Source organism: Suncus etruscus, chromosome 11 (assembly GCF_024139225.1).
Source record: "Suncus etruscus isolate mSunEtr1 chromosome 11, mSunEtr1.pri.cur, whole genome shotgun sequence".
Classification (NCBI taxonomy): Eukaryota; Metazoa; Chordata; class Mammalia; order Eulipotyphla; family Soricidae; genus Suncus; species Suncus etruscus.
The window spans coordinates 63,808,419-63,821,076 of NC_064858.1; the positions used below are offsets into that span (position 1 = coordinate 63,808,419).

The 12,658-nt window shown below is 36.1% G+C and overlaps 1 protein-coding gene across 1 annotated transcript in view; it reads left to right on the top strand.

Annotated features, from left to right (window-relative positions):
* The first annotated feature begins 1,164 nt into the window (after nucleotides 1-1,164).
* The window catches only part of MGAT4C (MGAT4 family member C), a 33,064-nt gene continuing 21,570 nt past the window's right edge, over nucleotides 1,165-12,658 (top strand). The window contains exon 1 of the mRNA XM_049783190.1: nucleotides 1,165-1,322. Coding sequence (XP_049639147.1) covers nucleotides 1,176-1,322 — 147 coding nt within the window. The 5' untranslated portion in view covers nucleotides 1,165-1,175. The remainder of the gene's footprint in view (nucleotides 1,323-12,658) is intronic.

Consider the following 12,658-nt stretch of genomic DNA (forward strand, 5'->3'; position numbering starts at 1 on the left):
ACCTCATGGGACTCTGCCTCAGACCTGATCACCTGAACCAGGACTGCAGCATCCTTGTACCAAATAATTAAACCAACTTAATAATGGTATAAGATACTTCTGATATATTGATCGAGTAAATTTGCTAATATTTTGTTTATCATTTCTGTCTCATGTTATCAGAAGTAATCAATCTATAGATATATTTTTAATAATAGCTCTGTTTACCTTTAGCATTAGTATAATATTGGCCATTTAGAAGTGTTAAAAAATTAAAAATATCTGGGCCAGAGTGGTGGGGCGGAGCAGTAAGGTGTCTTTCTTCTCCTCCCCCTCCAAGGTGTCTTTCTTGTCAGCACTAGCCTAGGATGGACCATGATTTTTGATCCCCCAGCGTCCCATATGTTGCCCCAAGCCAGGAGCGATTTCTGAGCACATAGCCGGGAGTAATCCCTGAGAGTCACTGGATGTGGCCAATAAGCAAACAAAAAAAAAATAAATTAAAAAAATTTCAATTTGTTTCATTCTATGTGAATGAATTCTATATGTGTGCCAAAGTCTGAGCTAGTATGATTTGTGAGTTGGGGTTCACTCTAGGAGGGCCTGTTCCCAGACACCCCTTGCACCAGTGATAACATAGTTTTGTCAGTATCCAATTCCTTTTCTTCTTAGCACTAAAAGTATAACATCGCACATTTCTTGTATTATTCCATTTGAGAATAGAGATTTCTGTTCTGACTGCTGATATAAACTCACCTATCCCTGTTCTTGGTTCGAAGTTTGGCTTTTCCTTACTAGCTTACCCTCACCTCATCCCGGGGGACCTGTTTTTTTTTTTTTTTTTTTTTCACTATTGGCTGTAGCTCCATGTTCAACCTGGAAATTTCCCAGAAACAGTGTATTGTTATCGCTAGTGAGATCACACAATGATTTTTCTGTTGAATTCTATTTTGTACATCGGTTTTAAGACTTCTTTGTGTTAGAGTTAGATTTCTCTCAGTTCTTTTCCTTTTTTAGTCACTTAGTTATCTTTGCAATATACACCTCTATTAGCATATCAATATTTCAAATCTTATGTATACAGTTGGAAACAATTTGCTGATAAAAAATTTTTGCTGATAAAATTTTAAGTATATATGATGAAAAACTTGCAAAAAAAATATGCCTTGATGTTTTGCCTCTTCCCACAGGAGAGAATGTTTAAATTATTTCAAGTGAAACATTTTTTTGAATATCTGGATAAAATGAGATGCCTTCGAAAACGTTCAACTGTGTCATTCTTCGGAGTTCTTGTCATTTTTCTTCTATTTATGAATTTATACATTGAAGATAGCTATGTGCTGGTAAGTTCATGAGGTTACTGATTTTTCTTTTTCTTTTATTTTATAATTTTTATTGTGACTAAAAGTAAATAATAAATATTTCACAGTAATACTTAAGGTACATAGTGACAATAAATCAGGGCCATTCCCACCACCAGGGTTGTCCTCCCTCTACCCCTTTTCCCAGCATATCTTCTTCCTTTGCCCTTCAGATTGCTAGTGTAACTGTTCCCCTCTGTGTATAGTTTGTTGTAGATAGGGTATCAATTCTGTTGTTGTTAACTTTGAGTTTGGTGTTTAAGTCTGATCACTTTTTTTCCATTCAATATTCATATGGCTGTTTGGTCCTGGTACCATTCATTTTTATTTTCCTCCTCGATTTATGAGGTAGAAAAAGGTGAATCAAGTTGTGTGGTTCTTCTGGAAGGGGACAAAAATTAGTTACTACCAAAAAAGAAAAAGGACACAGCAACAACAACAACAGCAACAAAAATCACCAAATAATGACCACAAGAGTGATAGACAAAGAAAATAAAGGGAAAAAAAGAAGGAAAAAGAGAAAAAAAATAAATAAAAAGAAAAAATGAAGCAGTGCTGTGTGGCTATTTTATTTGTTGTTGTTTTTTTGTTTTTTCTTTTTTGTGTTTATTTTTTTGCATAGGCAAAGTAAGTGTTCCCTTGGTCTAAGAGATTCAAGGTTTTTCTGCTCTTGGAGCATACTGCCATGGGAAGAAGCATGGGCTCCTTACATGCTCATTACCACACCCCAAGGTCTTTTTATGGTGCCAGGAAACATTCCACTCAGTTGAGGATGCTAAAATCAGGACTCTGTAGCTAGAGATCTTGGTATTTGCACAGGTCATAGGACTTTATAGTTGTACCTAATAAAACAAAACATAGCCTCGCTGTGTCATCATTTTAATCTTAATTGTAGTATCCTTTGATACTGTCTGTTGAAAGAGCAAAGTTATAGCTTGTATATTTTTTACTCTTTGTATATTAATGTTACCGATTACAATGATTAGAATAGATATTATAACTGTTTCTTTTTTTTTTATTGGTTCTTGGTTTTTGAGTCACACCTGCAGCACTCAGGGGTTACTCCGGCTCTATGCTCAGAAATCGCTCCTGGCAGGCTCGGGGGAACATATGAGATACCAGGATTTGAACCATCAATCTTCTGCATAAAAGGCAAACGCCTTACCTCCATGCAATCTCTCCGGCCCTGTAAATGTTTCTTTTTTTTTTTTTTTTTTTTGGTTTTTGGGCCACACCCGGTAACGCTCAGGGGTTACTCCTGGCTATGCGCTCAGAAGTTGCTCCTGGCTTGGGGGACCATATGGGACACCGGGGGATCGAACCGCGGTCCATCCAAGGCTAGCGCAGGCAAGGCAGGCGCACCTTACCTTTAGCGCCACCGCCCGGCCCCCTGTAAATGTTTCTTAATGAAAGTTTTGATTCAAATATGTACAAATGGTTGGAGTTAAATTATCTTGTCACTCTAAAAAATAAATATTATGAAATAATCATTTATTTCATAACATTAGAATAAATAAAATTAGTTTAAAAATGTTAAATCTTATTTTCTAATGAGTCAAACATTTTTCAAAATTATTGTTTAATTAATGATATAATCTGCAATTTTGTTAAGTAATATTTTACCATATGTCAACTATGTTATATATTTATATTCACTGAAGAATTATATAAAAATTCAAGACTTAGTTATTAATTTAAAAATTATCTGGTAATTTAAAAATAAAATGAGTCTATTAAATACTGTAATTTAAGTAAGCATAGAAATGTACATAATAACTTGCTCTGGATAATTATAAGAAATACAAATATTTCTACTATTTGTCATCTCTAAAATTTTATGTAGAATAAAATGGATGGTCCTGTTTATTTATATTTCTAAGTTTTAGCTGAAAATATGGGGCTGGCGAGATGGCGCTAGATGTAAGGTGTCTGCCTTGCAAGCGCTAGCCAAGGAAGGACCTTGGTTCAATCCCCCGGCATTCCATATGGTCCTCCCAAGCCAGGGGCAATTTCTGAGCACTTAGCCAAGAGTAACTCCGGAGCATCAAACGGGTGTGGCCCAAAAAACAAACAAAAAAAACATAGTAGGGGCCGGAGATAACACAGAGGAAAGGCATTTGCCTTGCATGCAGAAGGACAGTGGTTCAAATCCTGGGATCCCATATGGTCCCCCAAGCCTGCCAAGAGCAACTTCTGATCATAGAGCCAGGAGTAACCCCTGAACACTGCAGGGTATGACTCCCTCCAAAAAAGAACATAACAATAAAAATTAGTTTAATATTTATATAGATGTCTGCATACTTTAAAAATAAGAAATATTTTAATACAATAACTATATCTATATAAATATAAAGATTCAAAAATATTTAATCATTTCAAAAATAAAAAATTAAAAGTTAGATTCACATTCATTTTGCAATAAAATGCTTGGTTTTACTAAATCAACGTAATTTCCTGACTATTAAATTAATGATATAGGGAAGCATTTGAAGTGTAGTGTTTTGGATTTTTTTTTATAAAAAGCTATTTAAGCATGGGGCCAGAGATACAGCACAGTGGTAGGGCATTTGTCTTAGATGCAGAAGGATGGTGGTTTGAATCCCGGCATCCCATATGGTCCCCCGAGCCTGCCAGGAGCAATTTCTGAGCATAGAGCCAGGAGTAACCCCTGAGTGCTGCCGGCTGTGATGCCCCCCCCAAAAAAGCTATTTAACCATCTTACTAATATAAGTAATATAATTTAATAAATTAACTCGAACAGAATCTCCTTACTGAGATTTTCTCCACCTGTATTAGAAATATATACTTTTAATTCAGAATATATTCTTTTAATCCAGAAACTTTAATAACTCAAAACACAGTAAATTCCTAAAAAAAGATGACACTTAATCCCATGACAATTTTCTCTCTGAAAGTCAAAAAACTAAATACACCAGATAAAGACAGAGTGACAAAATGAATAAAAAACATTGAACCCAATAGTTTGCTACATAAAATAAACACACATGAATAGTCAGAGCAAACAAACTAAAAGTAAAAAGTTGGAAAATAGTCATTTAGCAAACAACCCACTAAAAAACAGTGGGGTGTCCATATTAGTTTTAGACAGCATAGACTTTATGCATAAAAATATTATAAAAAACAGAGATGGGCATTTATTATTAATCAAGATTACTTGATTCCTTTATACTAAGAAAAAAATCACTGTTCTAAACATATATGCAGCAAATGATGTTAAAATTAAGATCAACCAAGATTGTAGTAAATATTTTAGTTTTAAAAATTGAAATTATGGGGGCCGGAGCAGTAGCACAAGTGGTAAGACATCTGTCTTGCTTACTAGCCAAGGAAAGACTGCAGTTTGATTCCCAGTATCCCATATGGTCCCCCAAGCTAGGAGCTATTTCTGAGTGCATAGCCAGAAGTAACGTCTGAGCATCACCCAGTGTGGCTCCCCCAAAAATTGAAATTATGAAATATTATTTAATAAATTTGTAAAAGTAAACTAAATTTTACATACAAGAACACATATTCTTCATAGTGTTATTTTGATTAATTTTTAGTTTTATTTTTCATTAATAATTATTTCTTCTTCTTCTTCTTCTTCTTCTTCTTCTTCTTCCTCTTCTTCTTCTTCTTTTCTTCTTCTTCTTCTTTTTTGGCTTTTGGGTCATGTCCGACAGTGCTCAGGGGTTACTCCTGGCTCCAGGCTTAGAAATCGCTCCTGGCAGACTTGGGGGACCACATGGGATGCCGGGATTTGAGCCAATGACCTTCTGCATGAAAAGCAAATGCCCTACCTCCAAACTATCTCTCCGGCCTTATAATTATTTCTTTTTTTTTCCTTTATTTCTATATTGCTTTATGTTCCTTTTATTTGAATTTTTTTTCTTTATTTAAACATCTTGATTACATATATGATTGTGATTAGGTTTCAGTCATGTAAAGAACACCCCCTTCACCAGTGCAACAGTCCAACCACCAATGTCCCAAATCTCCCTCCATCCTACCCCACCCCCACCTGAACTTTAAACAGGCTTTCCAGTTCCTTCATTTGTTCACATAATTATGGTAGTTCTCTGTAGTTATTTCTATAACTGCACTCACCACTCTTTGTGGTGAGCTTTATGAAGTGAGCTGGAAGTTCCAGCCCTCCTCTCATTGTCTCTGAGAATTGTTGCAAAAATGACTTTTATCTTTCTTAAAACCCATAGATGAGTGAGACTATTCTGCGTCTTTCTCTCTCTCCCTCTGTCTTATTTCACTCAGCATGATAGATTCCATGTACATCCATGTATAAAAAATTTCATGACTTCATCTCTCCTGACAGCTGCATAATATTCCATTGTGTATATGTACCATAGTTTCTTTAGCCATTTGTCTGTTGAAGGGCATCTTGCTTGTTTCCAGAGCCTGGTTATTGTAAATAGTGCTGGAATAAATATAGGTGTGAGGAAGGAGATTTTGTATTGTGTTCTTGTGTTCTTAGGGTATATCCCTAGGAGTGGAATAGCTGGGTCAAATGGGAGCTCAATTTCCAGATTTTGGAGGAATCTCCATATTGCTTTCCATAGAGGTTGGACTAGACAGCATTCCCACCAGTAGTAGATAAGAGTTCCTTTCTGTCCACATACCCAGCAGCACTGATTGTTCTCATTCTTTGTGATGTGCGCCAATCTCTGTGGTGTGAGGTGGTATCTCATCGTTGTTTTGATTTGCATCTCCCTGATTAGTGATAAGGAGCATTTTTTCATGAGCCTTTTGATAATTTGTATTTCTTTTTTATCAAAGCGTCTATTCCTTTCTTCTCCCCATTTTTTGATGGGATTAGATGTTTTTTTCTTGTAAAGTTCTATCAGTGCCCCGTATCTGATGGGTGTTGGGTGAATAGTTTCTCCCATTTGGTGGGTAACTCTTGTATCCTGGGCACTATTTCTTTTGAGGTGCAGAGCTTCTCAGCTTAATGTATTCCCATCTGTTGATCTCTGCTTCCACTTGTTTGGAAAGTGCAGTTTCCTCCTTAAAGATGCCTTTAGTTGTTCTATACACCTTATGGTATCAGGTCTGATATCAAGGTCTTTAATCCATTTGGATTTTACCTTCGTACATGGTGTTAACTGGGGGTCTATGTTCGCGTTTTTGCAAGTGGCTAACCAGTTCTACCAGCACGACTTGTTGAAGAGGTTTTCCCTGCTCCACTTAGGATTTCTTGTTCCTTTGTCAAAAATTAGGTAATTGTATGTCTGGAAGACAATGTCTGAGAACTCAAGCCTATTCCACTGATCTGAGGGTCTGTCTTTATACCAATACCATGTTGTTTTGATAACTATTGCTTTGTAGTACAGTTTAATGTTGGGGAAAGTAATGCCTGTCATTTTCCTTTTCCCTAGCAGTGCTTTAGCTACTCGAGGGTGTTTATTGTTTCAGATGAACTTCATAAGTGTTTGATCCACTTCTTTGAAGAATGTCATGGGTATTTATAAGGGGATCGCATTAAATCTGTATAATGCTTTGGGGAGTATTAACATTTAAATGATGTTAATCCTGACAATCCATAAGCAGGGTATGTATTTCGATTTTTGTGTGTCCTCTCTTATTTCTTGGAGCAGGGCTTTATACTTTTTTTGTATAAGTCCTTCACGTCTTTGGTCAAGTTGACTCCAAGATATTTGAGTTTGTGTGGCAATATTGTGAATGGGATTGTCTTCTTGACTTCCTTATCTTCCCTATCATTGTTGTGTATAAAAAGGCCATTGATTTTTGTGTGTAAATTTTGTAGTCTGCCACCTTGCTATATGAGTCTATTGTTTCTAAAAGCTTTTTGTAGAGTCTTTAGGGTCTTCTAAGTAGTGTATCATGCCATCTGTAAACAATGAGAGCTTGACTTCTTCCTTTCTTATCTGAATTCCCTTGATATTTTTTTCTTTCCTGATAGCTATAGCAAGAACTTCCAGTACTATATTGAAGAGGAGTGTTGAGAGCAGACAGTCTTTTCTTGTACCAGAATTTAGATGAAAGGCTTTTAGTTTTTCTACATTGAGGATTATATTTTCCACTGGCTTCTGGTAGAGGGCTTCAATTAGATTGAGAAAGGTTCCTTCCATTCCCATCTTGCTGAGAGTTTTGATCAAGAATGGGTGTTGGACCTTATCAAATGCTTTCTCTGCATCTATTGATTTGATAATGTGATTTTTATTTTATTTTTGCCATTGATGTTGTGTATGATGTTGATATATTTACGGATGTTAAACCATTCTTGCATTTCGGGGATGAAACCTAGTTGGTTGTAATGTATGATCTTCTTGATGATTCATTGGATCCTATTTGCCAGGATTTTGTTGAAGATATTTGCATCTACATTCATAACGGATATTGGTCTGTAATTTTCTTTTTTTGCAGTATCTCTAGTTTAGTTTTGATATCAGTCTAGTTTTGATATTAAGGTGATGATGACTTTATAATAGCTGTTTGGGAGTGTTCCCTTTTTTCAATTTCATGGAAGATTGGCTAGGATTAGAAGTAGCTCCTCTTGAAAGATTTGAAAGAATTCCTTAGGAAATTTATTTGGGCCTGGGCTTTTCTTTTTGGGCAGATGTTTGATTACAGTTTCAATTTCCTCAATAGTGATATGGGTGTTTAGATATGCTACATCCTCCTTTCCTTACTTAACTGTGGAAGGTTATAAGTGTCCAAGAATTTTTCCATTTCTTCTAGGTTCTCATGTTTAGTAGCATAAAGTTTCTCAAAGTAATCTCTGATTACCCTTTGGATCTCTGCAATTTCTGTCGTGATCTCCCCCTTTTCATTTCTAATACAGGTTATCAGATTTCTCTTTCTCTCTTTCTTTGTGAGTTTTGCCAATGGTCTATCAATCTTGTTTTTTTTTTTTTTTTTCAAAGAACCAACTTCTGCATTCTTTGATCTTTCGGATTGCTTTTTGGTTCTCAACTTCATTGATTTCTGCTTTCAGCTTTGTTATTTCCTTCTGGCTCCCTATTTTTGGTTCCTTTTGTTGATCATTTTCTAATTTTTTGAGCTGTGTCATTAAGTATTCAGGTATGCCCCTTCTTCCTTCCTGATGTGTGCTTGTAGAGCTATACATTTTCCTCTCAGGACCGCTTTTGCTGTGTCCTATAGATTCTGGCAGTTTGTGTCTTCATTATCATTTGTTCCCAGGAAAGTTCTTATTTCCTTTTTGATTTCATCTCGGACCCACTGGCTGTTCAGTAGCAGGGTGTTTAATTTCCAATTGTTAAAATTTCTCTTCTGTATGGCTTTGTAGTTCACATCTAATTTTAGAGCCTTGTGGTCAGCAAAGGTATCTTCCAATATTTCTATCCTCTAGATTTTATGGAGGTATGTTTTAAGTGTCAGCATGTAGTCTATCCTGGAGAATGACCCATATAAATTGGAGAAGAATGTGTATCCAGATTTTTTGGGATGGAGTGTCATATATATATATATATATATATATATATATATATATATATATATATATATATATATATATATATATATATATATATATATATACTAGTCCTCTTTCTTCCATTACTCTTTTCAGGGTTAGTATTTTTTGTTGGGTTTCAGTCTGGTTGACCTATCAAGTGTTGACATGGCAGTGTTGAGGACTCCCACAATTGTTGTGTTATTATTGATATCTTCTTTTGGATTTGTCAGTAGTTGTATTAGATAATTTGCTGGTCTCTCATTATGTGCATATATGTTTAATAGTCTGATTTCTTCCTGTTGCACATATCCCTTGATTAGTAATAGTGTCCATCTTTGTCCCTTACAACTTTTCTGAGTATAAAGTTGGTGTCATGAGATATTAATATGGCCACCCCAGCTTTTTTAAGGGTGTTGTTTGCTTGGATAATTTTTCTCCAGCCTTTAATTTTGAGTTTATGTTTGTTCAGACTATTCAGATGTGGTTTTTTGTAGGCAGCAGAAGGTTGGATTCATCTTTTTGACCCATTTTGCCACTTTGTGTCTTTTAACTGGTGAATTTAGTCCATTGACATTGAGGGAGATGATTGCCATAGGATTTAATGTCATCTTTGTAGTTAAGTTTGCTGTGTTTGTTGGTCTCTCTTGTTTTAAAGTTTTTCCTTTAAGGCTGGTTTTTCATCTGTGAAGTTTTTGAGTTGTTGTTTATCCATGAAGCTATGTATCCTTCCTTCAAACCTGAACATGATTTGGGCTGGGTGCAGTATTCTCTGTGAGGCATTCATTTCATTCAGTCTTGTCACAACATCTCACCACTGTCTTCTTGCCTTGAGAGTTTCTTGTGACATGTCTGCTATAAGTCTTAGAGATGCTCCTTTGAATGTAATTTCCCTTTTTGATCTTGCTGCTTTCAGTATTCTATCTCTATCTATGGGATTTGTCATTGTAATGAGGATGGGTCTTGGGGTGTTTTTCTTTGGGTCTCTTTTAGTGGCACTCTTTGGGCATGCAGGATTTGATTGCATGTCGTCTTTAACTCTGGGAATATCTCTTTGATGATGTCTTTGACAGTTGATTCTTCCTGGATATCTCCTACCTGGGCCTCTAGGACTCTGATGATTCTGATGTTGTTTCTGCTGAGTTTATCAAAGACTTCTACTTTTATCTGTTCACATTCCTTGAGTACTTTTTCCATTGCCTGATCATTTGTCTTAGGGTTCTTTTCCAATTTCTTCTGCTGTGTTGAATTTTTCTGCATCACATCTTCCAGTACTCTGATTTTCTCCTCAGCTGCTGATACCCTGCTGGCGAGGCCATCCATTGAGATTTTCAGTGGAGAGACCGTGTTTTTCAGATCTGTTAGTTCAGTTTGAAGTTTTCTGTTTTCTGTCTTTGTATTCTGTTCAGATCGATCTTCTTTCTTTGAGTTCTACAAACATCTTTCATATTGCTATTTTAAGTTCCTTATCCAAGAGGTTAATCAGGTGTTTGGAATTTATTAGGTCATCCAAGCTTTTGTCTTCATTCTCTGTGCATGGTGTTTGCCTGCGAGTTTTCCCCATTGTTACGCTTGTAGTGTGGTTTTTCCTGCGTTTTGTGGTGGGGTTCATTGGTTAGAAAGAGTGCACAGCTGCGAAGTGAAGCAGAGCGGCCACGCTCTTCTGCTGCCTCTAATTGACAGTCTTTTGCGGGTGTGTTCCCTATGCCTCTGAGGAGACCTTCAGGGATTCAGAAACACAGGCAGACAGGCGCAGAAGTTTCCCTTGAAGTCCTTAGAGTGAACAAAGGCACAGCAGGGCGGAGCCTCTGCAGACCAGAGAGCTCAGCTTATTGGATGGCGACCCCCACAGCCAGAATTTACTTACTGGGCTGCTTCAAAATGCAGTTTCTTTGGGGGGTGTGCTCCCTAGGCCTCTGAGGATACCTTCAGGGATTCAGAAACACAGGCAGACAGGCGCAGGAGAAGTTTTCCTTGAAGTCATCAGAGGGAACAAAGGCACAGCCACAAATATACTTTTAAAGCACTATCTAAAAATGTTCTTTATTCTAGATGGTTTTTTTGAGGCGAGCCCCCCAACTTAGCGTGGGAAGCTATAATTATTTTTTACCTAAACTACATTGTATTTGGTAATTCTTATATTTTATATCTTATCTAAACAGATATTCTAAGTATTATTATATCTAAAGTAAATTTATGTTCAAACTTTTCTATAAAATGTTTAATATTTATGAAAAACTGACCTCCTACTAGGTTATAAATCAATTGCTTTCCAGTGTGTATTCAGTTTGACTTGTTCATCTATTTTTTTTACTTTACATAAAATTATTTGACTTTATTTTCTTTTTATTTTCATAATTTTGCTTGTATGTACTTAATTATGTATGTCTCATACAGGTATTTTTAATTATTTCTATATGGCCAGTTATTTCTGACATTGTCAGAAAATAAATTATTATTTCAACTTTCTTTTGGATACTCAAATTATCTAAAATATATTATCTCTAGCATTACTATGTAAAATATTTATCAATATATTTCAATTTCCTAACATTGCATCATAGAAATTACATCTAGGTAGGAATTATGAAAATTAATATTTGTATATGCTTTATAAAGTTTATCTCAAAGCTCTGTGCCAAAACAATGTAAAGATTGTAGAACATTTTAACCTTATGTAGCTCAATCATAGTTCAATCCATTGAACCCCATATGTTATCCTGAACTCACCAAGTTGACGCCAGAGCATAGAGCTAGCTGGGCACTTCCATCCCTTCAGCTCCCCCCAAATTAATAATTCACATCAAAATTCATTTACATTCTTCACTATATATGATCCTTTTTCCCTTATGTATTTATTTGCTTCCTTTACTACACTATAATATGCCAATTGATCTTATAGTGTCTTATTTTTTCATTGACTGATAGATTTCATGAGTGGATATGATTCTTCATTTTCTTCCTTAAGAATGCCATGATGCATTAAGTTTTCCAAAAGAAGAAGTCAGGGTGTTTTTTCCTCTCTTTTCTTATTTTAAAGAAAGTAACAGTTGTAATAAAATAGTTATAATAAAATAAGTCAAACAATTAGACTTAATAAGGTATCTGCAGTTACTTAGTATATTTTATTTTAGTCCATTTTGCTGGAAAATAAACCATGATGTAGAATCTGGAACATATAACAATTTAGTGCATCAATTACGAAGTAGAGACAGTTGTGCCGTTTCGTGAAAAAAGTTTGCTGAGTTTTAGAGCAAAAGACAAGTACTTTCAAGATACTAAAGTGAAGATATAGTGCATACCCTATCAACTTAGCCTCTCCAATTGCATTCTCATATAGAAATAGATTGTCATAAAGCCTTGTCCTATAACTGAGAAATACACTATAATCTGGAAGCTGCAGGGAAAAGGTGCCCAGTGAGAGAGTTTGACAGTTTAGGTACCTCTGGAATACAGGCACAAAACTGAGTCGGGTAGAAGGTACATTAATTATGCTTAGCAGGATTGAGAAATGTGTTCTAAAGAATATAACTCAGAATCTGCACCTGCCCAGTGGTTCCCAACTGCAGGTGACTACGAGTGTTGCCTGTGCATGTTTTTCTACTGTTCTGTGTCCTGAAACTCTCGTGAGTGGGCCAAAATGGGCCCAGCAAAATCGCTCTGCTAGAGGCATTCAGGCTGGGCTGGAACAACAAGGAAGTGTTGCTTCGAAAAGCGAAAAATGGCTGTCAGTAGTAAATTGCAGATAGGCAGGTGCCCTGTGTGTGACATCAGGCTGAGAAATGTGTTCTAAAGAATATAACTCACAATCTGTGCCTGCCCAGTGGTTCCAAACTGCGAGAGACAGTGAGTGTTGCCTGTGCATGTTTTT